The sequence below is a fragment of the Marmota monax genome, unplaced genomic scaffold (genome assembly GCF_021218885.2).
Source record: "Marmota monax isolate L192 unplaced genomic scaffold, Marmota_monax_Labrador192_F-V1.1 WCK01_AAM20220418_F8-fsc00235, whole genome shotgun sequence".
NCBI classification, from domain to species: domain Eukaryota; kingdom Metazoa; phylum Chordata; class Mammalia; order Rodentia; family Sciuridae; genus Marmota; species Marmota monax.
The window spans coordinates 2,111,462-2,138,228 of record NW_026693185.1 but is presented as its reverse complement, the minus strand read 5'-3'; the positions used below and the strand labels follow the sequence as shown (position 1 = coordinate 2,138,228).

Here is a 26,767-nt window from a genome sequence, read left to right as displayed (position 1 = left end):
AAAACCCTGGGATCGTACACCTTGGACCCGTGGACTGCATCTCAAAGCTGAATGGGAACAATCGTGTCAGCTAAACTTTCACATCAACCTTGTTATCCTATGGTTCAGCCTCTGAGCATCCGTCGGTCACCTGTGGAGATGAAGGCTCTCCACGGAGGGACCACACCACTGCCGTGGGTGCTGCGTGGTGCATGCCGGGGGAACCGCCGTGGAGACATAGCTGAGTGCATCTCACCGTTCAGCCAGCTTGTCGTGTTTGTGGTGGGCTGCAGTCCCCATGCACAGACAGTAGCCAGCGGGGGACACAGCCAGTGTGCTCACTGGAATCATTGGGCCCACTGGGGGCCACGGGCTCCCAGCCCTCCCGTGTGAACCAGGGTCAATGACAGCCATGGCTGTGAGGAGCTGCAGGTGTGAGGAGCCCAGTGTCACACAGTGGCTCAGATTTGCTCCCAGCTCTGGCTCATCCTGCATCTGAGATCTGCAGCAGCATGGATCCCAGTACCATGGGGCAGAACAGGGCCATCCTTGGGGACAGGGCCATCCTTGGGGACGGACCCCTGGCAGGTGGTCAGGGCTTGGCTCTAGGACCTCTGCTCCTAGGCTTGGCCAGGGTCACCCCTGAGTCCTCTGGTGCTAAGTGTCCCACACTGAGCCTCATGGGACCCCGAGGAGACCTGCGGGTGGTCAAGGTCCCAGGTGCCGCTGGCTTGTGCCCTGGAGACCACGGCAGCCCATCTACCACGGCCAGCAGAGGAGGTGTTGGGCTCTGCCATCTCTCCTGCCTGCTCCCTGCTGTTTGCTGGAGTATGACTTGGAAGGCTGTGGTCACCTTCCAGAGCCCAGCCTCTGTGCCCGACCAGAGAGAGAAACAGAGAGACGGGAGACGGGCTGGGGCGGGACGGCCCTGGAGAGCTGACGTGGGGGCCTCTGGTTGGCCGCCACAGGTTCTGATCTTAGTCAAGGGTGCAGTCTGCCCTCCTGTGATATCTGCAAAACAGAACAAGACACGGGGCGTCTTAGATGGCGGGCGGCCGGATGCCATCACAGTGCTCGCTATTTGTGGAGAAAACGACGTGTTCTTTCCGGGGTCTCTGGTGGCTTAGTGACAGTGAAGCCATGCAGGGTAGGCACAGCAGCTCTCTACTCACCTCCCCGTCTCCCACTCGCCTCCCCATCACCCACTCACCTCCCCGACACCCACTCACCTCCCCGTCACCCACTCGCCTCCCTGTTACCCACTCACCTCCCTGTTACCCACTCGCCTCCCCATCTCCCACTCACCTCCCCAACACCCACTCATCTCCCCGTCACCCACTCGCCTCCCTGTTACCCACTCACCTCCCCAACACCCACTCACCTCCCCGTCACCCACTCGCCTCCCTGTTACCCACTCGCCTCCCTGTTACCCACTCGCCTCCCCATCTCCCACTCACCTCCCCAACACCCACTCACCTCCCCGTCACCCACTCGCCTCCCCATCTCCCACTCACCTCCCCATCTCCCACTCACCTCCCCAGGCAGCTCCCTGCACAGAGCAGGGTGTGGCTGGAAGTGGCAGTCGTGGCTGCACACAGTCGGCCTGAAGACCCACCAGGTAGAGAAAGAAACCCAGGTTCAGAGAAGTCGGATACCATGCCCAGGGCAGCACAGCTGGTAGCGACAAAGTGAGATGAGAACCAATCTGAGTGACCTCGTACCGCCTGAGTCCTGGTACCGCCTGCCTTTCCCCGAGGTCTGGCAGCACTTCCCGCCCTCTCTGTGTCCACCCAGGTTCTGTTGCTTTGTTCGGTTGGAACCCGGCCCAGTGGAGGTGATACTGTAAACAACAGTGTTCTCCTGCCCAAGCCCCAAGCCCCCGGGGCTCTTGGTTAGATCCATGCAGAATTCACACTGTGGACGAAGCCATTTCTGGAGGACTGTGGCCCTCCACCCATGTGGGAGGTTTCTCTGTTGGTGAGGAGAAGGTGTGGTCTCTGTTCAAGTCTTTCTTCAGTCCTACACTCTGTTAAAGACTGTTTTTGTGTGTATGTGTGCCCTAGAGGTTGAACCCGGGGCACTTAACCACTGAGCCACATCCCCAGTCAATTTTTTATTTTGAGACAGGGTCTTGATAAGTTGGTTAGGGCCTCAGTAAGTTGTTGAGTCTGGCTTTGAACCTGTGATCCTCCTGCCTCAGCCTCCCGAGTCACTGGAATTACAGGCGTGTGCCACCGTGCCTGGCTTAAAAGTTTTATGTGCAATTTCTTTGTCTAAAAAGCAAAGTCCCAGAAGAGAGTAAACTTTACCAGGATGGTGGCCACGGGCCTGTCCAGAGAGCCTGGGCTTGGAGGCAGGACGCCTGGCCTCTTGCATCTGATACCCAAGATTTACGAGGAGGTCGTTGGGGTGTGTGTTGCAGGTGCCTTGGAATTGAGTGGTGTGCGAAGCTCTGGATGTGGCTAGACTGCCAGCACAGAGGCCTGGGATGGGCTCCAGGATGCAGAGCGGTACCTCCAAGGGCTGGACTGTCCTGGCCTAGTCCCTCACACTGCTTAGGATGCAGACTGCAGCTCCAGGGAAACCCCACGACAGAGATGAGCGTGGAAGTGAAACGCTCCGAGCTCTGCTTCCTATGCCTGCCAGGAAGGCTGGCCGCAAGTGCCCGGCCAGCGTCTGGAGCTGCATGAGAGCCGTGTGGTCTTGTTGTCAAGGGGGATGGTTTCTTGTTCTTTTTCTGTGTTTCTAATGAGGGGAAGCCTTCTGAGCTGTCCTCAGGGCAGCAATGGAGAGGCCTTCAGACTCTCCCGCCCGCCCCTTCGCACGGTGGAGTGGCCAGTGAGCTTGGCGGCCCAGCAACCTTGACCAGGCTGGGGGCTGCTCAGGGGAAGATGCGCCCCTCATCTGTCCTGGCTGAGTGTCTCATCGGTGGGCCCCAACTGCTGGCTCCCGGAAGCCAGCACAGTGGTCAGGGCAGGGGTCAGGGCAATGGTCAGTTTGAGAAGGAACTGGGCACGTGGCTCAGGCCTGCGGTGCTGCCTGGTCCAGGCTTGCCCTCTGATGTTCAGCAAGAGCCCTGTGCTGTGGGGTCCTGAGGTGGCCCTTAATGATGTGAGCATCTGCCCTCCGTGGTCCTTTGTGTGTTCTCCATGCAGCATGATCCTGAGAGAGGGGTGCAGCCTGAGCCTCCCAGCCTGCAGCCATCCCCAGGGCTGGCCCTGGAGCTCAGGCCTGCTCTCAGCTGCCTGGCCTCTCTCCTGCCAAAGCCCTGGTCTGGATGCCTATGTGAAGCCCCTGCTCCAGGCTGTTCCAACTGCCAGCTTCATCGCCTCCTCTTGGGCCTCTGCTAGTGCCCACCGGTCCTCTCTGTTCACACTGATCCCTCCAGCTTGCCCACCCTGTAGTCTTTCTTCATCCCTCACCTGCACCAAGGGCAAGTCAGGGCGCCTCCTCTCTGTGGTGACCAAGAGCATGGTACCTGACATGTGCATGCATGGGGGCAGAGTGTCCCTTGGTGTCCCCGGATGGTGAGCCTGTATGTCTCTTCATGGAATCAGAGTGAGTGTTGCCCAGGAGCATCATGCGATGTGAGTTAAAGTGGCCCTGAGGCAGATTCATGGAGAAGGCTGCTGTCATGGCGCACAGTAGGCGATCAGTGAGCACTTGAGTGAATGGTGAAGGAAGGAATTTTAAGGGAAGTTAAGTGGTGATAATAGAAAATTTTAAAACATTAAATTTATTTATAAAACATTTATAGACCTACATACAGTGGAACAATGGAACAATGGAACAGCGTTGTACTGTGAAGTGCATCAGCAGATGGCCCACAGACACATGAGGTCATCACTGTAGCACCCGGGCTTAGAATCCCACTCTTGCTGTTCCTACATCTGCATCTGTCCAGTGACAGTTAACATCCCAATGAAGCAAAATGACCACAAATCAACCTAGTTGGGCAATGTGCTGGGGGACGGCACCACTTAAACTTTCCACATTCAATTTTTACATTTAAATGAAATTTAACGATTTAAAAAATGTTTTAATTAAAATAATGAAAAAATGCCAAATGAATTCTGTGATGGCTTATGTCACAACTGTTGGTGATAAATTAAAAAATGGTGGCACAGATATGAAGCTATTGCCTATCCTGCAGACCCAGCATGTGGCCGCCTGCTCTGTTCCCATCAGGAAAGTGTGGACTTCCACTGCTGGCCAAGGTGGACATAAGGATCAGATTCACAGTTCAGCCTTAATCCCCCTCCCCCAAACAGAAAATATGAAAAAGTTTCAAAACACTGAGCACCAGAGAAAAAAAAGGATATCTGTTCCCAGTAGATGAAAAGCAAATGAGGTGATCCACAGATGCCCAGCTCACTCCTGAGGGATCATCCAGAGTGTTGCAGGATGGGAAGAGAGCTAGGAAGCCCCTTGAACTGAGAAGAGCTAGCTAGTAGTTAGGGGAAGGTGAATGCAGCTAGAATTCAAAGGAATGAGCACAGCAAGGAGGAGGAGCACAGAGGAATTCTGAGATCTGCATAGGCAGCCCTCAACTGTTCAGCTGCGGGTGGGTTAGTGCCTGGATACGAGAGAACCACTCGAAGCCAGGGAAAGAGACACCTGAAAGAACTGGAGATAACAGAGCTGGGCACTCACACAGAACAGGGAATCTCAGGATTAGTGTCTCTTGGGAAGGAGTTCACAGGTCTTCCCTTAATAGGAAAATAATAACTCTGGAGTAATTGTTGCTGTGGTCTCACATTAAAAAAATCTTAAAATCAAGACCCAAGTCAATAAAACAATTTATAAATTAGTTGTGCACCAGGAAGGATCATCAAGAATATGTAAATTTTAAAAGGAGCCAGCACCCAACCAATGTCTGCCATCCACAAAAAATGGCCAAGCAAGCAAAGAATCATGAAAGTAAGACCCACCATGAGAAGAAAATAACAATAAAAAAAAACCCAACCCAGAATCAACTAGTAACTTAGAATTATCAGATAGGACATGGAAGCAAGTACTGCAACTGTAGTTCACAGGTTCAAAGTTTAAAAAAAGATACACAGGAGATTGAAAATCCAGAGTATCTGAGCTGAAGAATATACAGGATGAGGTTAATGGCAAATTAGACATTTCATGATAAAATGTTAGTGAACTCAAAGTTAAGTATCAAAAGTGGAACAATGAAAGGATTGAAAAAAATAACACTATCAATAAAATGTTAGGACAACTTCAAGCAATAAATGTATGTAATTGGAGTCCATGAAGGAGAGAAGTGGGTGTGGAAAAATATAATGAAGAAATAATGATTGAGACTATCTAAATTTGATGAAAACTTTAACTCATAGATCCAAGAAGCTCAATAAACCCAAAGCCAAGAAACATGGGGGGTGGGTGTGAAGAAAGAGAACTATTGCAAGGCATATCATTATCAAACTGCTCAAAACCAGGGCAAAGGAGAGAATCCTAAAAGTGTTCAGACTGAAAAGGTCATGTTGCGAATAAAAGAACAAGAGAAGGGTGGCAGCAGATTCCTTTTTAGGGACAATGCAGGTAAGAAGACAGTGGAACAGCATCTAAAACACTAAGACAGCAAAGTCCTTCACAGTACATGTCTGTCATCAGCAAAAATATCTTCCAAAAATGAAAATGAAGAGAACAGTTCCTGGGACGTGGAAAACTGAAAGTATCACCAGCAAATCCCCAATACATGACATGTTCAAGGAATTCCTTCAGGCAGAAAGAAAACGATAATTGGAGGAGATATGAATTTGGAAAGCGAATGAAAAGCACTGGAAATGGTGGATTCCCGAGTGCACATATGATATTTTTCCTGTTACTTAAAACATCTTTAAAGTATATTGATGATCCGACCAAGAATAGCAATAATGTAGTATTGGGTTATAACAGGGAGAAGCAGCGTCCATGACAACAGTGCCACTGTCTGGGGGACAGTGGAAGACTGCTGATGTGACGCCCTCGTGGGTCAGATATTGTGGTGCCACTTGAAGGCAGGATGTCTTGAGTAAATGCATTCTATGAACTCTGCATGACCACTGACAAAACAAAGCCAATAAAGGGGGTAAAGATGGAGTCATAGAAAAATTTGTTAATGCAAAAGAAAGTAGGGAAAAGAGACCAAAAAATAGATGAGAAAAAAGTGAAAACAAACACTAAGATGATAGACTTCAGACTAATCATATCAGTAATCACACTAAATGTAAATGGCCCAAACACTTCCCCCCAAAAGGCAAAGAATTTCAGTTTGGATTTTGAAAAATGCATTATATTAAAAATAAAAAAACAAATAGGTTAAAAGTAAATGATGTGGACACTAACAAAACTGGAGAGTCTATGTTAATACCATACAAGTAGATTTCAGAGCAGAGACTATGCCCAGAGCCTAAAAAAGGTGATTTCACAGTAATGAAGACATTGATTTATCATGAGGACATAATGGTTCTACATGTTGATGCAGCTAATAATAAAGCTTCCAACACCTAGAAATAGACAAATCCACAATTATAACAGGATTTAAATACTCCATCTCAATATTTGAGGAAACAGAAAATAAATATATCAAATTTGAGCAACACTATCTACTAAGTTAATTTAAATGACATTTATAAGATATAAGTCTCAATAAATTTTAAAGAATCCAAGACACAGGCATACATTCTCTGATGACAGTGGAATTAATTAGAGCTCAACTAAATTCTAAGTAACAGAAAGACCTCCTGAAAAGTCCCCAAATATTTGAAAACCTAATAGCATCGTTTTGAATAATTCATAGACAAAAAATATCAGAATCAAAATTAGAAATTATTTAGAACTGAATAAAAGTCAAAATACAACACATCAAAGTTCACAGGATGCCACCCAATAGTATTTAGCACTTAAATCCTTTATTAGATGAGAAAGGAATTAAAGCAACAGCCTAACTTCCACCCTGAGACACTGGATAGTGAAGGGCAAAGACACCCAAAGCAAGTTGAGAACAAGGATATGACAGGGCTGGGGACACAGCTCGGGTGGCAGAGAGCTGGCCTCACGTGCACAAGGCCCTGGGTTCAATCCCTAGCACCACAGGGACTGACGGCAAAGAGTTTGTGAAACAGAAAACAGAACAGAGACCAACAGTTACTCAAAAGTTTGTTCTTTAATAAGATCAATGACAGACATTTGGGCAGACTTCAAGGAGAGGATGAGAGGGGACACCTACTGCCAACCCGGGACAAGAGAGCCACTTTCCTCAGACCTGCCTGTCCTCGGTGGATGGCAGGAAACTCAGAGGACAGCTGTTCTGGCCAGGGATCCCAAGATGTGAGCGCAGCAGTCAAATTCTCTGTGAGACACGATTTCCAGAGCTCCCTTCAGAAGAAAGAGCCCTGTATCCAGTGAGGAAATGGAGTTTGTGGTTTAAAACATCCACACAGACGTTCTAGGTCCAGCACCATCACTGCTGGGTTCTGTCAAACATTTGGAGGGGAAATAATATCAATGCCACAAACCCTTCCAGAAAATTGAAAAGGAGGGACTCTTCCAGTTTACTGCCCTAAAACCCAAACAAGATGACGAAGAAGAAACGCTGTGATCGCCCAAGGTCCCTCGTGCATAGAGACAGACATAGAAGTTCTACAAGGAAATCAGCCCAAGACGTCCAACAATGCATGTGAGGAAGATGGACCATTCTGAACAGATGGGGTTTGTCCAGAAGGTGGGGCTGGCTTGACATGAGGCCTAACCCTGTGGTTCCACCCTGGTGGATAGACCGTGGCCCACCCAACTCCTGCCCCTGCCTGAAGGCTGCTCAGAACACAAGACAGGGTGCGGCCCTCAACCTGAGGAAGTTTTGTCTTTCTTCCAGAGACTCAGGACAAGAAGAGAATGCGTGCTCATGTTCCATCCAATGCTCTCCTGGAGTTTCCAGCCAGAACAAGGAGATGGTAGAAAGAAATAGAAGGCAGCCATAATAGGAAGAAAAGTTACCAACCAATTCCACCAATTTCGGGTTTGTTTTAGACGTCAGTGACTAAGATAACATGTTATCAGCATAAAAGATGACACTAGAAAGTCCACACCCACACACATATGGAAAGTGTTCAAACTGGCAACTCCGTGGAGAGAGGCTAGTCTATGCAGTAAGAGTGCCGTGGCCATTGCAATCTATGCATATGCAAAAAGGAACTTCAATTTGTCCCTTAGATCATGTGCAAAATTAACTCAGATTGTATCTAAGACCTAAATATACAACCCCAAACGATAGCATTTCTGGAAGAAAATACAGGCAAAAACCTTTGTGACCTTGTGCTAAGCAAAAACTTATCCAAATATAAAAGTATGATATATATGTAGGTACAAATGAATGAATTAGAGTTCATTGGAACAAACTCATCCGTCTATAAGATCCTGTTACATGAATGAAAAGACAAAGCATGAAAACATTTGTGAGAGGAAATATTTGCAAATTCTATGTTACAAGTCTTGTATCCAGAACACACAATGGAATTCCAGAACCCAGTGTAACAAACAACCCCCTAAATGGGTAAAATCCATGCCCACATGATTTCAAGGGGCTCACCTGCGTGACCAATGCACTCATGGCACAGGACACGCAGGCTGGAACTGCAGGAGTCCCCACAATGTGGCCGTGGCCGAAGGCATCTGCCAAGGGTCCTGCATGGGACGCTTGGACCCTGGTGGGGCCGTGGAGGGGTGGTGAGCCTTTGGAGGTGAGGCTTGGTGCAAGGGGGTCAGGTCACTAGGGTACTGCCCTGGGTCAGCTCTGCCTTGCAGAGTGAGTTCCTTCCTGCCAGGGCAGGTTGCTATGTCCTCTCCTGGCTCCTGGCTTCCTGGCTACAGTGCAGCTCCTCCCCAGCATCAGGATGGGGTGCTGGGTACCCTCACTAGTGAGGCCGAGGTGGGCTGGGACGGGCTCAGGCATCTACAGCTCTATGGTCCTCCCGAGTCAGAGTCCTCCCTGGGTCAGATCATCCCTGGCTCCGTGGGTCCTCCCCAAGTCAGAGTCCTCCCTGGGTCATCCCTGGCTCTGTGGGTCCTCCCTGAGTCGGTGTCCTCCCTGGGTCATCCAGGGCTCCATGATCCTCCCTGAGTTGGTGTCCTCCCTGCAGGCAGTGTGGGCATTCAACAGCTGGCTGCTGTGAGTCCTGGACACTCCCTTGAGCTGCTTCACAGCCCACTGGCTGAAGCAGGAGAATGGAGTCCTGGGAGCGAAGGGCAGAGGGCAGGCCAGGATGTGTCTTTGCTGGCCTCATGACCTGTCATGGACCAACAGCTCAGGGGCGGTGCAGTTAATTGTCAGCCTGATGATTTTTTTTTTTTTCTGGTGAAGACACAGCTATTTCTGGCTGGTAGAAAAGGAAACTTGAATGTTATGGTTGTATTCGGGGTAAGAACTTTGATCCTGCATCTGACCTGGCACCGTTACTCTAAAGTTTTTTAATAAACCTACAAACGCCTGGTTCCTAAGTGCTTTGGGAATCAGGTCAGATCTTGGGAACTCCTTTCCCAGCCCGGAGTCTTTCATGGCTGAGTTAATTCACCTCTGCTTGTGCTCGTTCCTGCAGAGGCTGCCTGTGAGCTCTTTGAAGGCCCCTCTGAGGCTGGTGGAGCAGCGCTGGACCCTGTGAAGGAGCCAGCATGGGGACGGGAGTCCCGCAGCCTTCCTTAGCCTCAGCCTCGGGCAGCCTCGCTGAGGAGGGCAGGGACCCTTGAGACAGTAGGAAATGTTGCCGGGAGGGTTAGTCGTGGAGAATCGTGTTCAGATGGGCACCTTAGTGGCTTTGGCAATGGCAGGCTGAGCAGCCCTAGGGCTGGGGCATCACCTGTGTGAGCATGGGTTTGGCTGGGGCCAGGGACAAGCCGGAGGAGTCCCTGCAACAGGGAGCGGTGGGCCAGAGCAGATGGTGACGGGTTCTTCAGTTTGAACCTACCTCCTGCCAGCTCCCAGGGGCCCCACGGAGTCCCTCGCTGGCCAGATGGCCCCTCCGCTTCTCATCCTTGTCCACCCCACTGGCTTCCCTCCATTCCCGGGTCAGGCTGTCCCCTGGGTGGGGTGTCCCAGACCCTCACAGTCTAGGGTCCCCTTCATTTTACTGTGGCTCAGAGGGAGGGAGGGACGAGAGGCCTGGGAGTCAGAGAAGAGAAGGCCCAGGCTCCGTGGAAGCATGAGCTCTCTTTCTGTTTCTTGTGACCATCTCACACCTCATTGAAGAACAAATCAGGCGTCTTCTGTCGAAAGTGTTAATATCCTGCCCGCAGATCTCAGCGATCCCCAGGAAGAGCCATGTCCTCCTGCTGGCATAATTTTGGGGCTTTATTATGCTGGAAGAGTGTCTGTCTCTCTCCTGACTTTGACTGTGACATTACCAAACCCCCGTCTGTGGCTCTTGCCTCGGGAGCTGTTTTCAACTCCCACTTCTCATTCCCCCTGGACGCAGTAGTCAGGGGTGAAGGCGGGTGGGCAGGTGTCCGTTCTGGTACCAGTGGGCACAGGCCACAAGGTACAAGGTACTCAGGGCTGGGAGCCCCAAGGCACAGGCAGTGCAGGAGGTCACCTCTGGAGCCTGCCACAGGGGCACATAGGACACAGCCCTGAGCTCGATAGCATGTCTGTGTGTGTCTGGGAGCAGAGACCAGGGGACAGGGACACCACTGAGCCTGCGAGGTGAGGCAAGGTCTGTCAGGGCCACAAAGATCAAGCTGATTACCAGGAGTCCCCTCTCCCCCACGCTTTGCAGAGACCAGAAGGAACCACCCGAGAGCCTCCGTGTTTGTCGAGGATGTGTGTCTGAAGTCATGGTTGGGTCGAGAGTCTCTGTGGGTCCTGAGGCTGGCCTGGGCACACATGGGGACGTCAGAGGAGCTGGAGGCTTCTGGGTTGACATGGGTGGAACTGCCCCTGATTGCTGTTGGGAGATTCTCAGGTGGACTGTTGGTCCCATCCTGGAACACAGGACATAGGTGGTCTCTGCTTTTAGCACCTTCCCCAAGGACCAGGCTGTGGGTCACCCAAGGACCCATCAGCCATCCCAGCAGTGCCTGACTCCCTGGTGCCTGAGGAGCAGGCTGGAGCATTGCTGTAACTTCCCAAGGCCGGAGTTGCTCGGACCACTGTTGCCTGGGCAGCTACGCTTAGCATCTGGAGTGGGTTTTGCACTTCCAAGTTCCACGAACTGTCTCAGTGGGCTTAACAACCCCAAGGAAGGTTACTGCAGGACTTAGTGGGACATGCCCCACGCGGGGAAATCTCGGAATGTAGAGATGGCATGTGAGAGGGGTCAGCCGTGGACTACTCTCAGGGTGCACGCATCTGTCATGGCAAAATGAACCTGAGGGAGGGCTTCTTACCATGAAGAGGCGTCAGATGAAAGAGTGACAGTGGGGTCAGGCCAGTGCTGATGCTCAGGGACGCACGCCTGTGTCCACAGGAAGGAAGAGGCCCCCGTTTGCCAGCGTGCCGTGTGGCTCCGTCATCTAGGGTGCCCCGAGTTCCCCAAGCTGGTCCCCCTGGAGCCTGACTCCCAGGAAGACGCAGCTGTTTACTGTCCACCATTCTGTGAGGGTCCCTGCAGAGTCCCCGTCTAAGAAATGGATGTCACTGCACCCACCTCGTGCTGCGGATGTGGGAACTAAATGCACGCAGGCGGGGTGCTGGCGGGGTGCCGTTATTGTAGTGACGATGGTTGATAAGGACGTGGGACTGTCCGGGACATGTGTGATGGCAGAAACTGAACCGCAGAGGGCAGGGACAAGGCTCTCTCTGTCAGCTGCACGTCTGAATGGAGGGAGGACCCACGTGGCAAGTCCTGGCTGGAGCATGTCCTGGACACGTCTGAACATGAGCACGTGGCCATGAGTCTGTCCTTTCGAGGGCCGCCATTTTGCAGCATTCTGGGGTGCGCCAGAGTCACCGAATGTCTGCGCCTGAACCACCGCATCTTGGGTGGCTTGCTCTCCCTCCTGGGCTGCTCCTCGAGGAGCCTTGCTCTCCCGCTGGCCCCGTGTCCAGCCCACCTGGACCTCAGCCTCCTTAGCAGGGCTGCGGGGCTTATCTCGACCGCCTCACCATGTCAGTCTCCGAAAGCCTCCACACAGAGCCGGACTGAAGATTGGGGGGTAAACAAAGGGACAGCCACCGAGAAGGGGATCATGATAAACCACTTGCTCCATCTGTCACCAAAGTGTGGAACGGGGTGGGGGTTGGAACAAGAATGAAAATCCCCATGAAGGTCCACTATGGACTTGATGTTTTTTTGTGTCACTACCCTGCTGTCCAAGGTCAGGGTTCTCTGGAGTCGGCCTCGATCTTCGCCCAATACCTGGGGCTGGGAGGGGAGGTGGAGAAGCTGACCTGGCGTGACGAGGCCCTGGCTTCAGGAAATGAAAAGCCAGGATCTGTCCTGACCCTGGGGCTGCTCTTGTCTCAGGTCCTTCCTTCCTTCGGGGAAGCCTTTCCCAGAGTCCGGATCCCTCGCTCTGGACGGCACAGAGGGAAGCTCCCAGGGACCATCTGGGCAGGTGTTGTCGTCCAGAAGAACAACCCAGGAACAGTCTTCCACATGGACCCGGGTTTGACCTGCAGAGGTTTCCCACCAGTGATCATGTGCGGAGCCGCCATATGGTACAACTGTGGGGAGTACAGTCCTGAACAGTGCTTCTTGCCCAAGAGCTTCTGTAAGAATCATGATAGACTACACAAAACAGGAATGGCATTGCCTAATCATTTGCAAAGTAATATCAGTCCCATGTCATACGGGACCCAGCAAAGAGGCGCCTCCCTGTTCTTGGCTACGCAAAGACCCAGGGCTTCCATGTCACTCTTTCTGTCCTCTGGGTCCTGTTATACTTCCCGTGTCCCCCTTCCCATCTCTCAGGACGGGAGGAGGACCAAGGAGCATTGGCTTCTTTTGCACAACTTCCCTGGGCGGAGGGCATGTGGAAGGTGGACCTCAGAGATGCCACTGTGCTGTTCCCACAGGTCTGGATCCAGCAATCTCAGGCCTCCTCCCTGACGTCACGACACCCCTCCTCCCTCTGAGCCACTTCTGGGAATTCTTGGAGCTGCTGATAGAAATGGTCGTCAGCTGGCAAAGGCCTTTACCTGCTAGAGATGTTCTGCTTTTACACCTGGGAAAGCAGGCGAGGGTTTGGTCTCAGCCTCGGAGGCAGCCTGTCCATGCAGGTGCCCAGCACACGGAGGCCCAGCCTCTGTTCCTGCGCTGTCCAGAAGAGGTCCTGCGGGAGGGGCTCTGAGCTGTCACCAGGGTGGTGGCCGTGGTCGGGTGGCAGGAAGGAGTGGCAGGGGGAGTGGGGCTTTTGCCAGGGTCTTGCTGGTGACTAATAGGAATAAACGTAACAGTGTGGCCCTGGATGGTGGCATTTTCGGTCCCCTCTTGTGCTTTCTCACGTCCTGTGATGGGCACACAAGTTGTGTGTGAGCTAACAAAGACTGGCCAGGGCAGAAATTGAGTCCCACCTTCGAGTGACTGGGACTCCATTTGGGCCCGTGTGAATCATGCAGGGGTCTTTGGGCTGGGGGAGGTAAGTGGGTCTTTGGGTGTCCGGCAGCCCCACCCCTGCCCTGCTGTAGTCTCCCTGGGGGGCTCCTGTCCCAGGGCCAGAGGGAGCCGCTGCAGGGCAGCTGGTGGTGTTCACAACTGGCCGGCTGCTTTGCTGGCCTTCACAGGCTCTAGGACCTCACAGCCTGGCTGCAGCTCTTCCTTCACAGTGGGCTTTGGGTGTTCGGAGCCCTGACCCAGGGCCGAGGACATGCCCTCTCCCCTCCTGCCCAGCCTCGCACGTCCCTGCCCACGGCTTGGGTGCTTGTTTTCCTAGAAGCCTTCAATGCGCGTGCTGAGTTTGGCATCCTCTTGGCCTAGGAGATGCAGAAAGGAGGTTAGGCCTCCACCCATGGGAGGTGGCCTTGTGGAGTGACAGCAACCTGTAAGGGAGACAGCACTGCCGTCAGTGCAGTGTCCAGGGCACCTGCTGGGCTATCTCCACTCGAACAGATGGGGTGGCTGGCCAGCTATGCTAGTGCCCAAGGTCAGGTGGGCGGCAGGCCATCCATCAAGCTGTTCGTGAGCTGCTCACCACCTCCAGGAGGTTCACCTGGGCTGGCTCCTGGCCTCCCAGTCTGCTGTGTCCTCCAGCAAGCACCCGGGAACATGACATCCACGCAGTCCACCGTGTCCAGCTTCAGGGGGGCTTCTCAGGCCCAGGGTGTGGTGCTCGGGGAACCAGTTTCCACCCTCCGTCTGCCCATGTCGTGCCCTGGGGGGTTGTGGCCTTTCAAAGGTGCTGCAGAGCTCAGGGTGAAACCTCCCCCAAGGCGGGCAGCAGAGGGGGGCACGGAGGGAGACCCTGGAGAGAGGATGTGCTGTGGTCCCACAGCTGGGGCAGTTCCTGCTACTTGCAAATCCCCCAAAGCCTGCACCTCACGCCAGGGAGCCGAGCCCAGGTTCAGGGGGATTCGGGAAGAAAGCACTGTCCCAGGGGAGGGAAAGCAAGGCCTTCTGGGGACACTGGGCAGGTCACAGCCACAGGTCAGTGTGTCGCAGAGGCTGGCCGCGAGGAGCCTGGGCTGGTCACAGGAGCTGTGGCCTTGTTGGAGACTTTGCCAAGGTCCGTACGTGTATTATTCTGACGTAGAAGATGACTGTATTCACTTACTGAGCAGACTGTCCCCATCCCAGGCCACTTGTGGCTATGTAGGGTGTTGGCCTCTCATTGGAACTTCACAGGTGTGAGTCTGACACTTGGTGTTTTACACACGGGAGCTCAGTTCACGTTGTTAGTAGGAGATGTGTCCAGCCGTCGAAATCAGAGTTTGTAGTGGGACAACCCTGTACCAGGCACTGGGAGGAGGGAGGTGAGGGGCAGTGTCCCTGACTGAAGGACACTGTCTCTTGCAGAGCAGGGGACAGTCCCGTGGGAGGAAGAGTCGCTGGGGTGGTGATGGCTGCAGGGGAGGCGGGCATCTCTGTGGCTGGGGAAGAAGTGGGAGCTGGTCCCTGGAGGCAGCTGCCATGGACGAGGTGGACAGTGCAGGGCAGCAGGACGTGCCTTCCAGGCTGCAGAGAGGCCACATGCTGAGGCCAGAGGTGCGGAGCAGCTTTTCCCAGGAGCCGAGTGTGTGTTCCTGGGCGGGATCCGTCCTCGCCCGCCCTCCGTGAACTGGAGGAGAGGAAGGTGCTGAAGGTGGCCTGGGCCAGGGCTTTCGGAGCCTTTGAGGCGGATCATGGGGCTGGATTTTTATCCCAACCACCTTGGAAACGAGTGTCTCGTCTTCTAGAAGGACAGAGTGAATCGTGCTCCCATGGCAAACCCTTGGTCAAGTCCCCTCCCTTGTTTTCTTGGGTGTCCAGTGGGGCCCGTCACCGTCCCACAGAGCTGAGGATCTTATAAAGGGCCATCTCACCATGTCGCCTAGCTAGACTTCTGGCAGCTTCCTCGCTCCCTGTGAAGTCCACTGCCTGCCTGCCTCCCCAGTGGATCAGGCTGTCACGGTCCCCGCGGTCAGAGCTGGCCTTGCCTGGAGCCCTAGAGCACTGTTCTATCTGAAGGAGCAACGTCCTCCCGCTGCGTCAGCACCTACTATCTTCTGGTCCCCGCCTCAGGGACCCCTCAGGAGCGTCCCCTCCCTTCCGGAGCCAGTCTGTCCTCAGGATGGGGATGGCGGGGCCTGAGCATTCCCACCTTCACCTTGAGCTCCGCTTGCAGCTGCCTATGCTCATCTTTCTTGAAGCCCTTGAACAGCCCTTCTGGGGACCTTGTGCAGGTCTCAGCCACAGGGCTGGGGCGGGGCTCCCTTGTCTGTCACTACCTCCTGTGCCAACCAGGACGTGGAGAGACCCCTGAGTGCACGGCAGGGGATTCACTAGAAGTTTCTCACAGGGCTCTGCTAAGGCAGCAGAGAGCACGGAGGTGAGGGGACAGTGGGAGGCCAGGCTTCTAAGTCCTCACGAGTGAGTGGCTCTAGGTGCCGCTGGAGGAGGGGAGTGAAGAAGACAGCGGGGCCAGCAGCCGCATCCTCACCCTGCCCAGAGAAGTGGGGACAGTTCCTCTCACTCTCAAGGCTTTTGCCTGTCCACCAGCCCCTCCCTCCACAGCCCCTGGCCTGCGCGGGCCTGGGTCAGTAGGTCTGGTCTCTGGGGCCACACCTTCGCTGACTTGCATGGTCACCTGTTGCTCTTCGGTCTCATCATGAACCCCAGCTGGGCAGGGCACTGCTCCATGTGGCCACCTGCCGCGTCTCTGCCTGTGGGGTGGACGTCTGCCCAGGAGGCCCTCAGGCCCTGCATCTGCCATGACTGCAGTAGGCACCTTCCTAGGGTTTCTGTGTCGGGGACGCGTTCCGTGGAGCAGATGCTAGAAGGTGGTGGGGTCCTAATGTCGGGGCTGAGGTCACTCGGGTCACTGGTGAGGGGGGCCCCAAGTGACTCCCATGGGGGTTGTTATGATCAATCTGGCCCTGGCCCCCTCTGCCCCCCAGGCTCGCTGTGATCTCTAGGTCCCACGCACCTGCCGCCTAGATCTGCCCACCAGGGCCTCAATAGGGGCCAGGCCGCGCAGTGGCCCCGTCTTGGACTTCAGCTCCCCAAACTGAGACCTAAACAAACTTCTTTTCTTTCTTTATGAATTTGCCCAGCTTCATCTTGTTGTACCCCCTCCCCCAGGGCATGGGGGACATGAGGCCCTCTAGCCCTCTGGCCTGGGCGCCTTCTCAGGGACGCCAGCATCCTCCATTTTAGCGCGGCTATTCTTCAGGCGGCTCTCAGCACTGACCCCCAGGAGTGAGCTGTAGGATGAATGAAGCCCTCCCGCTCCCTGATGGTGGCCGCCGGAGTCCTGAAGCATCAGCGGGGCAGGCCGCGTGCCCTACGCAGGGCGACCCGCACGCCCGACGTAACTAATGAGAAGCTGGCCACCGCGTGGGTCCCCCACAGTCCTGCCCCGCGTGTTTGCGTGCAGGTCAGTTCTCATGAGTGAAATGTCTTAGTTGCCCCTTAACGTTTTGTTTTGAATTCTCTCGATTTAAGCTTAGACTGGGAATATTTTTGCCTAAAAATTTGACAGAGACATAACGTGAGGATGTGCCAATAGGCTCCAACTTGAGGGATGATCTTAAAATTTTACCTCTCTTAAAATTCCTTTTGATCTGTAAAGGTCAACAGTTACACTCCAGGGTCTGGACTGTGCCAGAACGTTCCTTCTGTTGAGGCTCGATCGTGACTATTAGAACTCTCCAATTTGGGATCTCCAAGGAAAATTCCTGTCCAGTTAGGAAAACAAAACCGTCCTCGATGTCTCAAACAGATGGCATTTAACACAGAGGATTCATCATACAGGAATCGGAAAGCTGAAGTCACATTAGTCATTGCCAGAGCACCACCAGCCTACCAGGACACAGAGGAAGAGTGGTCTCCCCTGGCCTGGTGGGCGGGGTGCCCAGGCCCGGGGGGTGTCCACCCAGCAGGACTGCAATGGCCGGTGCCCCTTGGACAGAGGTCATGGCCTCGCTGCTCGGGTACCTCTAGGAGGGGGCAAGGCTGGTGCTGGACCTCTGGGGGACACAGAGAGGCTGGACTGGCGGTACCAGAGGTTGCTGGGGCCTGGGCCAAACCTCTGCTGCCATCTCTCTCCCTGGCCCTCGGTTCCCTCTTGAGTTCTCCTTCAACTGACGCTAACAGGGAGCCAGAAGGCAGGGGTGCTGGGAAATATGTCTGGAGACCCCAATATACCTGGGTGGCCTGGAGCCGAGGGGCAATAGTGAGAAGCCAGCAGACGTTGGGCTGGCCAGTCTTAAGGCTCTGCCAGATCCCTCCCACCTCAACAGAGATGAGCGTCTCTCCTGGACATAGGATAGGCTAGGTTCCTCCAGAGAGGAATGAAGGCGGCTGACACTCCCCTCTGTCGACCAGCAGGGAAGGGGCAGGTCATCATCGGGGCCAAAGCAGTGCCCACAGTGGACCTTGGACAGGGAGGGGAGAAGTCCTCCTCCTCTCTGGGCCTTGGTCCCTGCTGTTAGCACGTGAGGGTCAGGGCAGCCACCAGGGCATGCTTGGAGGTGGATGCTGAGGACAAACCCCTGGCCCGCAGGACAGCTGGGGTCTGCGTGGGGTAGAGTCTGACTCTGCCCAGGTGACCCGCGTCCAGTCACTCTCGGAGTCCATGGCACTGCTGTCCACACGGACCAGCCTGCTTTCGGTTCTACTGGAGGCGCTGGGGAGGTGGTGGAGGGGGGACGAGGACTGTGGCACTCTGGGCAAAGAGCACCATGAGGCCAGCCCTGGGGGCAAGGAGAGTCCTCCAGGACCTGAGAAAGGGCAGTGCTGAGGCCCGTTCCTGCCCCGTTTGAGGACCCTCCTCGTTCTGGGGCTTGATTTCATTGATGGACACTTCGGACAAGGCCCAGGTTGGGGGACGCATAGGAGGAATACAGTGGGAACAGGCACCCTGTTGTGAGGTTCTGGCTGATCCCTCCACTCTGCAGGCCTCACTTGACCTTGCCTGGAAAGTCCACCTCACCTGGAGGTGCCTGTGAGGGCCAAGGGGGCTCTGGGACCGTGCATCTGTGGGACACAGACGCACCCAGATCTCACTATCTCTCTATCCTGATTTCCTGGGAAGTGAGAGCAGGGCCACATGCAGGTCCCCTGAGGGAGTGGCAAGGTCAACGAGTGAGGCAGATTCTTCTCTGACAGGGCTGTCATGGCGTGAGGTCATTGGGCACCTGAAGGTGGCCAGGCAGGGGTCAAGGGGCACAGAGGAGTTTCCTGGGAAGGCCCTACTTGAGTTTCAGGAGCCAGCTCTTTCGGACGGCTAGCCTGAGCTGCTGTGTGCAGGGTCCATTTCTCAGCAGGGAAGCTGGGCGCAGAGACCGTGTCCACCCCTCGCCAACTTGAGGCCATCGGGACCATCCTGCACAGGGTTACCTGGCCCATGCCTGCTGCCCCTTGGCTGAGGAGCTCTGGTGGCACTCCGTGTTCACTCCGTGTTTGGGGACAGAGCGTGTGCATACCTCCCTCTTTGAAGAGCAATGCTAGCTGAGTCCAGCCTGTCATCTCACAGGTCAGAAACCAGGCCTGAGGGCAGGGTCACAGTACTCCTAGCACCCTGAGGAGGGACTGCAACCACCCCCCCCGCTCAAGCCCAGCTCCCTCCTGGACACCCGGAGCGGATGGGAGGGTTGGTCCTGAGGGCTTCTGACACTGAGTCCTGGTTGGCTGCGTGTGTCTCGGGGCTGGAGGGAGGGCATTGAAAATACCCTGCGTGATCTGCTGCATTGCTGAGGAAGGCCCCGGAACCCAGCCCAGTGGGCTGCCAGGCCGGTGGGCTAGCCTGAGGAGGAGCCGTGGGAACAGCCACAGGGGGGTCACAACAGAACCAGTGCTTGCCCCAGCAGGAGCCACAGAAGGAGGCCATGTGGGCTCTGGTGGTATGGAAGCAGGACTGTCCCCACAGGACCATGCTCCATTGAGGGAGGCCACAAAGGCCAGGAGCTGCCCCTGTGCCTTGCTCAGCTCCATATCTGTGCCCCTGTGCTCCAGGCTCCCTCCTGGCCATGCTCTGTCATGGCTCTCTTGGGGATGCCCATGTAAACCACAGCGTTCGGGCAGGGGATGGGTGGCTGCAGGCCCTGGGCCCCGTGTCTGGCTGTTGAGGGTGGGCAGGGAGGTAGGTGTGTGCACACAGGCCGACAGCAAGTAGCAAGGTAGGCATGCGTGTACACAAGCAGACATGTCCATGTGTGTCCATGGGGAGGGCACATGTGGGAAGCCATGTGCACAGGGCTACCTGGCCCATGCCTGCTGCCCCTTGGCCAAGTACATGGGAAGACGGTGTCATGGACAGGCATGTGTGTGCACGGGAAGATGTGTGTCATGGGAAGCCACATACTTGTACAGGATCAGGAGCATCTGTACCTGGGCAAGCATGTGTGTACATGAGAAGGCATGTGTACCTGGGTAGGTGCATGTGAACATGTGGGAAGGCATATGTGTCCCTGGGCAGGTACATGTGATCATGTGTGAAGGCAAGTGGGTACGGGAGCAGGTACATGTGTAGCTGGGAAGGTACATGTTGGAAGGCATGTGCATACCTGGGCAGGTACATGTAAACAAAAATGGGAAGGCGTGTGGGTACTTGAGTAGGTACATGTGAACATATGTGGGAAGGAGTGTGGGTACCTGGGCAGGTACACGTGAACACATGTTGGAAGGCATGTGGGTACCTGGGCAGGTGAGTACATGTGAACACACATGGGAAGGCATATGGGTACCTGGGCAGCTATGTGTGTACCTGGGCAGGTACATGTGAACACACGTGGGAAGGCATGTGGGTACCTGGGCAGGTACATGTGAATACACACGGGAAGGCGTGTGGGTACCTGGGCAGGTATATGTGAACACACGTGGGAAGGTATGTGTGTACCTGGGCAGGTACATGTGAACATACATGGGAAGCGTGTGTGTACCTGGGCAGGTGTGTATATGTGAACACACATGGGAAGGTATGTGTGTACCTGGGCAGGTACATGTGAACACATGTGGGAAGACGTGTGTGTACCTGGGCAGGTGTGTACATGTGAACACACATGGGAAGGTGTATGTGTACCTGGGCAGGTGTGTACATGTGAACAAACATGGGAAGGTATGTGTGTACCTGGGCAGGTACATGTGAACATACATAGGAAGCGTGTGTGTACCTGGGCAGGTGTGTACATGTGAACACACATGGGAAGGTATGTGTGTACCTGGGCAGGTACATGTGAACACACATGGGAAGGCGTGTGCATACCTGGGCAGGTGTGTACATGTGAACACACATGAAAGGCGTGTGTGTACCTGGGCAGGTACATGTGAACACACATGGGAAGGCGTGTGTGTACCTGGGCAGGTACATGTGAACACACGTGGGAAGGCGTGTGGGTACCTGGGCAGGTATATGTGAACACACGTGGGAAGGTGTGTGGGTACCTGGGCAGCTATGTGTGTACCTGGACAGGTACATGTGAACACATGTGGGAAGGCATGTGTGTACCTGGGCAGGTATATGTGAACACATGTGGGAAGGCATGTGTGTACCTGGGCAGGTGTGTACATGTGGACACGTGGGAAGATGTGTAGGTACCTGGGCAGGTGTGTACATGTGAACACACGTGGAAAGGTGTGCGGTACCTGGGCAGGTATGTATGTACCTGGGCAGGTACATGTGAACACAAGTGGGAAGGCATGTGTGTACCTGGGCAGGTATATGTGAACACATGTGGGAAGGCATGTGTGTACCTGGGCAGGTATATGTGAACACATGTGGGAAGGCATGTGTGTACCTGGGCAGGTGTGTACATGTGGACACGTGGGAAGATATGTAGGTACCTGGGCAGGTGTGTACATGTGAACACACGTGGAAAGGTGTGCGGTACCTGGGCAGGTATGTATGTACCTGGGCAGGTACATGTGAACACAAGTGGGAAGGCGTGTGGGTACCTGGGCAAGTGTGTACATGTGCTCAGGCAGGTGTGTGCAACTTGCAAAGCGAATGTCAGCAGCAGTGCTCTCAGGAGCAGAGCCTGCAGCAAAGGCCGGCTCCCCCTTTACTGGAGTGCTATCCAGGTCCCCGTCTGGACAGTGCCATTGACGCCTCCCGCATCCACAGAGCTGGGGAGACAGCAGGCGGGACCTGGGCGCTCCTTTGGGATCCGCGAGGCCCCAGAGCCTTGCGCCCTGCGCCTGCCCCTCCCTGGCCGGCTCCTTGCTGGAGTGAGAGGTCTGCAGGAAGCTCTTCTCCAGCTCCAGCAGCAGCCGGAGCAGCCCCAGCACCTCCAAATTGGGACTCTAGCCCTTTAAATCTGCTCAGTTACCAAAAAAGAAGAGGCACCAGACCCTGTTAATTAAAGCTCGCCCTGGTCCATCGTTCCGAGGAGCTGCAGTGCTCTGCTCCTTCCCGATGCTTAGACTCTCCTTGACTCCCAGCCATGGATCTTGGAGAATTTCCCCCGAGATCAGCAGGAGGTATGATCCTTGCCGATGGCACTGAGGCTTGTGTGGCTCTAAATCAATAAGGAAACTGGCTGCATGGACGCCGCCCGCCCCCTCCTCCCCATGCCCTCTCCAGTTTCCCAGCTTGGGTTGAGTGGAGACAGATCAAGTTTTCATGGGCTTGGGAGGAGGGAGGGGGCTGGAGGCAGCGCCTCGCGGGTTTGTTTTGGCCCTGGCTTCACCTGGCTGCCAGAGGGGCTTGGAGGAGTGGGGATGTGTTTCTTTAAGCTCCGGCTCCTGCCCATCACTTCTTCCCGGCCGGTCCCTTCCCCGGCACAGGGGATAACCCTGCCTTGACTCGCTCCTCAGATGGACACCCTGCCTCTGGGTCTGAGGATGGAGAGTGCTGCCCTCCTGGGCTGTGGGCAAACTCCTTCCCCACAACTTTCTCTCCCTAACTCGTCTGGAGGAGCATCGTGCTCCCCCCACTCCCCTCCCCGACTCGGATGCTGCTGGAGTCCAGGGCTGGCTGCTGTATGATTTCAGGAATTCCTGACCCCTTTTCTTTGTGCCTTTTGAGGAAACTCACTTCCAGCTGAGTCTCAGGTTCTGTGGCAGAGTTGTTTTTACTCGGGAATCTGCCTAGCCTGGCAGAGGGGGAGGATTTATCTTCTCTGCACATTGCATCTTGTAAATCGTACTCGGCCCAGAGAACATCTCTCTGCAAGTCCCTCATTGATCTGGCTTCGCCCCCACAGCTGCCTCCTCTAGTCATCCCGGAGGAACGTCTCCTTCCAATCAGCTCGACTGACTACGGACGTCCGCGGGAGCCAGCCCTGGGAGGGGGAGCCATTTCCATCACTCGAGGGACAGACCATGGGTCCTGGGATGTGGGTCCATGTGGCTTGGGGAGGGGCCTCCGTGGCTCCGTCCCTGGGCCCGGGAGCAGAGCGTGGGAGGGAGCACTCTCCTGATTTTCCCGGGTCTAAGGCGCACAGGGTGATGAACAGCTCCTCTCAAGTCTCGCGAGGGACGTGCCCAGGCTGAGCTCCTGGAGTGGGGATTTTCCCCAGAGCCATTGCCAGCAGGGCTCTGACAGGCACGGTGGCTGCTGTGGGTGCTGCTGGACCCCAGGCACGGGGCACTGCCTCTGGACGTCGGCAAGTCTGCTTCCCGGTCACCAAGGGGCAATGTGGTCGTGTTGTCAGAGCAATGGACTCTCTGCTGGGCAGAGCCCTCGGTGGCGGCTCGTCAGAGCCCACCAATGGGGCTCTGGATGGACTTCCTAACGCCCGTGTCCATTGGTGCACTTGAATGGCCATTTGGAGGTTGCCAGAGAGGAACCCAGCGAGAGCTGTTTCCTGCAAGCAGAGTCAGCGAGGCCTGTCACACAGGGCAGGGAGGAGGCCGTGGCGGGGACACTGGGGGTCCCGTGGCCTTTCCCTAGGCAGTGCTTTCCTCAGTGGGAATGGGTCACTGAGGGCTGTGGGGCCAGGCTGTGGTGAGCAGGCCGTGTTCCCTGGCTCAGGAGGGGTCCGGGGAGGGTCTCCACATAGCAGGGCCACCGTCCTGCTCTTCCCAGGAGCCAGACTCCACAGAGGCCTGGGACGAGTCGCTAGCTGTGTCCTTGGACTGGGCGGCCACTGAAAGAGGTCAGACCTCTGCTCCTTCACGTCCCCTGTCTTGTCCACTTAGAATGTGTGCATGTGTGCGTGTGCATGTGTGCATGTGCGTGCGTGCGTGTGTGCGTGTGTGCATGTGTGCATGTGACTCACTGTCGTCGCTGGCTTTAGGGCACCTGTGTACAGATCCCCATGGAGTTCGTTTAGACCTGGCAGCTCTCCACGCTGTGGGGCCACTGGTACTCTTCCAGTGACCTTAGGGGCTCTCAGGTTGCAGATGGTGGGACAGAAGGGCCTGCCTGCTGGGACCCACACCCTTCATGGACTCAGTCCCGTCACTGACCTGAGCCTCCCTTGCATAGAGCCTCAGTTCTCTACCTGTGATGTGGTCAAGTGGTCTTGGTTCCATGGGGTCATTTAGTGGGCATCTGTGTAGGCCACAGGTTCAAAGACGAGTGGCCGTAGCTGCCTTCAGTTAAGTGCACATTGACCCAAAGGATGGAACCACTTAAACAGCTATCATAGCTCCTGCCCTGACCACGGACAGTGCCCTCTCTGAGAACAGGAATAGCCTCACCTGTGTCATTGCCCCCTCCCCAAGGCCAGCTGAGGGATGGATGGCATTTGTGCCACATAAAAGTTAATTGAATGAATATCTGATGTCCTGGGGGCATTTAACCTTCAACACAGGTGACTTAATGACTAAGCAAGACCAATTTGCCCTCAGTTTACTTAGGAACCTCAGCTGAGCCAGACAGATCACAGGGCACCACTGCAATAAACTTGGGCTAAAATATATCCCCTGGTGGAGACCCTCCAACTGCAACAAAGGCAGTCTCCGCCCGCGTATGCTGCTCTGGCCCCGGGGCATCCTCAGAGCTGTCTGCTGTGCACTGTGGAGGGGAGGGTCCTCCCCTCTTTGCCAGCCGCTTCCTCCTCTGCATGCTCTGCTGGAGACCAGAGGCCCTGAGCTCACCTGTGTGCACCGAGCTGCTCCTTTGAGGAGAGTCCTGACTCAGTGGTGTCCATCAGGTGCTCGCTGAGGGCCGCCTGGCCACCATGACCAAGAGCACCCTGTTTCCAAGCAGGGCACCAGCAAGTCACTGGGGAGCACAGCCAGGCAGCTGCCCAGCTGGGGCTCAGGGACAGATTCCTTCAGGGAAGGGACAGGGCACCTCTAGGACAAGGTGGCTGTGCTCGCAGCCGGGCCTGGGGCACAGGAGGCAGTTCCACCTGGCCGTGTGCTGTGAGCTCTGGCCAGATTCCCAAGGTCCTGGTGCCTTCGGGGGGTCATCATCTCAAGGGGAGAGAGGGAGCGCAGTACCAGAGGGAATGGACGTGGGCTGCAGGCTGAGCGGCCGTCCTTGCTGGGCTGTGGTCCAAGCATTGGGAGGTGGCAGTGAACAAGGCCAGCAGAACACCTGCCTCGTAGCTCTACCTTCTGGGAGCCCACAGGGGCCAACAGACGGGTGTATGGACAGGGACGCCTGCATGGAGGGAGGGACACCCGAGGAGGCGGCCTGGGTGGGGGTGTGGCCCTGGACAGTTGCAGGCAGCGAAGGCTGGTGGGGCACCGTGGGAACTTGGTCTTGCACTGGACAGAGCTGGTGTGGAGCCGGGAGTGGGGGGCACACCTTCAACACCCTGCCTGCCCTGTGGAGGAGGATTGCGGGTGGGCGGAGCTGGAGGCAAGACTGGCTAGGAGGCCACCCTACAGTCCAGTGAGGGGCCATGGTGGCCGCCTGGGGTCACAGGATGGAGGCAGGGTCTTGCTGGTGGGTGGACGTGGTGTGAGAGCAGGAGCAAGTTCAGGTGGCTTCAGCCTCTCCGGCTGGGTGGGGTGAGCGCGAAGCAGGCTTGGGGAGCGGGGGGCGGGGGGGGGGGCTCTCACGTCCACTTGGAGACCTTGTGGAGCCTCTGTGGACAGCTGAATAGGCAGTCCTGAGGCAGCTGGCTAGAGGCAGATGAGATCATCAGGAGACAGACAGTGGCTGCAGAGGACTCGGACTGAGTTCCCAGGTGCCACAGCCTCCTAATTAAAGGAGAAGTGGAACAAGTGGGTGGGCAGTGTCTCCCCTGTCCATGGCAGTCCACGTGGGTGGGCAGGGTCCCCCTGTCCACGGCAGCCCACGTGGGTGGGCAGGGTCCCCCTGTCCACAGTATTCCCACAGGTGGGCAGTGTTGCCCCGTCCATGGCAGCCCACATGGGTGGGCAGTGTCCCCCTGTCCACGGCAGTCCATGCTGCGGCACTTCGGTCAGCGGTGTCCCGAGGCTGTGGTACAGACACAGTCCTTGGCTTGGCCCTGTCGGGAGGGGGAATCTCAATGGAGTCTTGGGTCTTGGCAGCCTGTCGTGGAGGGGATGGTGGTCCCCTGTCCCCTGCCCTGTGTTTTGACCTCTGACCACGTGGGAAACAGTTCTGCCGTGTCACATGCTCCTGCCATGATGTGCTGCCTCCCCAGGCCCAGAGCCATGGGGCCAGTCAGTCGTGTACTAAAGTTCCAAAGCTCTGAGCGGAGCCAACATCTTCTCTCTATCAGCTGATCCTCTTTGTATTTGTTACAGTTACGGAAAGCTGCCTAACACTTGCCCTTCCTGCCCTTCCCACCTTCTGTCCTGCCCCTTTCTCCTGGCCCTCCCCACCTTCCCCAGACCTACCCAGGCCTCGAGAAAGAGCCCTCCTTGGACCTCCAAGTCTTCCGATAGCTCTGGACCTCCTCTTCTCTTTCCTTACAAATAAACTTCTCTTTCTTTCAGAATTAATTGAACAACTACTAGGCAAGGAGGATGCAGAGAGAAAAGCCCCAGAGTTTGCCTTACTTGAAAGACCACCTATTGATCCACGTGTTACCTACTTCCATGAAGTGATTTTGGTTTCATTTTGTGTGTGTCTATACAATTAAATATATAAGCTAAATATAAAATATTTTGTACCAAAATTTTGTATTTGAATTCTACAATTTAGAAGAGAAAAGAATAGAATGCAGAAATTGAACGTAGGGGTCTATAAGAAAACGGCTGAGCCACTAACCTGGTCAAAACTTCTTGGTCAGAAAAAGGAAAGTGGGGACGGCTTTGAAATGGGCTAATGTATAACTCGCATATGCAACGCTCCTCTGCACACAGCCCTGCTGCCTGCTCTCAGGTCCGGAGGGAGGAGTGAT

The 26,767-nt window shown here is 55.2% G+C and overlaps 1 protein-coding gene across 1 annotated transcript in view; it reads left to right on the top strand.

Annotated features, from left to right (window-relative positions):
* Tyw1b (tRNA-yW synthesizing protein 1 homolog B) overlaps positions 1–26,449 on the top strand; it is a 175,401-nt gene extending 148,952 nt beyond the window's left edge. The window contains exon 16 of the mRNA XM_046456021.2: positions 26,361–26,449. Within this exon, the coding sequence (XP_046311977.1) occupies positions 26,361–26,366 (6 nt within the window). The 3' untranslated portion in view covers positions 26,367–26,449. The remainder of the gene's footprint in view (positions 1–26,360) is intronic.
* The last annotated feature ends 318 nt before the right edge of the window (positions 26,450–26,767 follow it).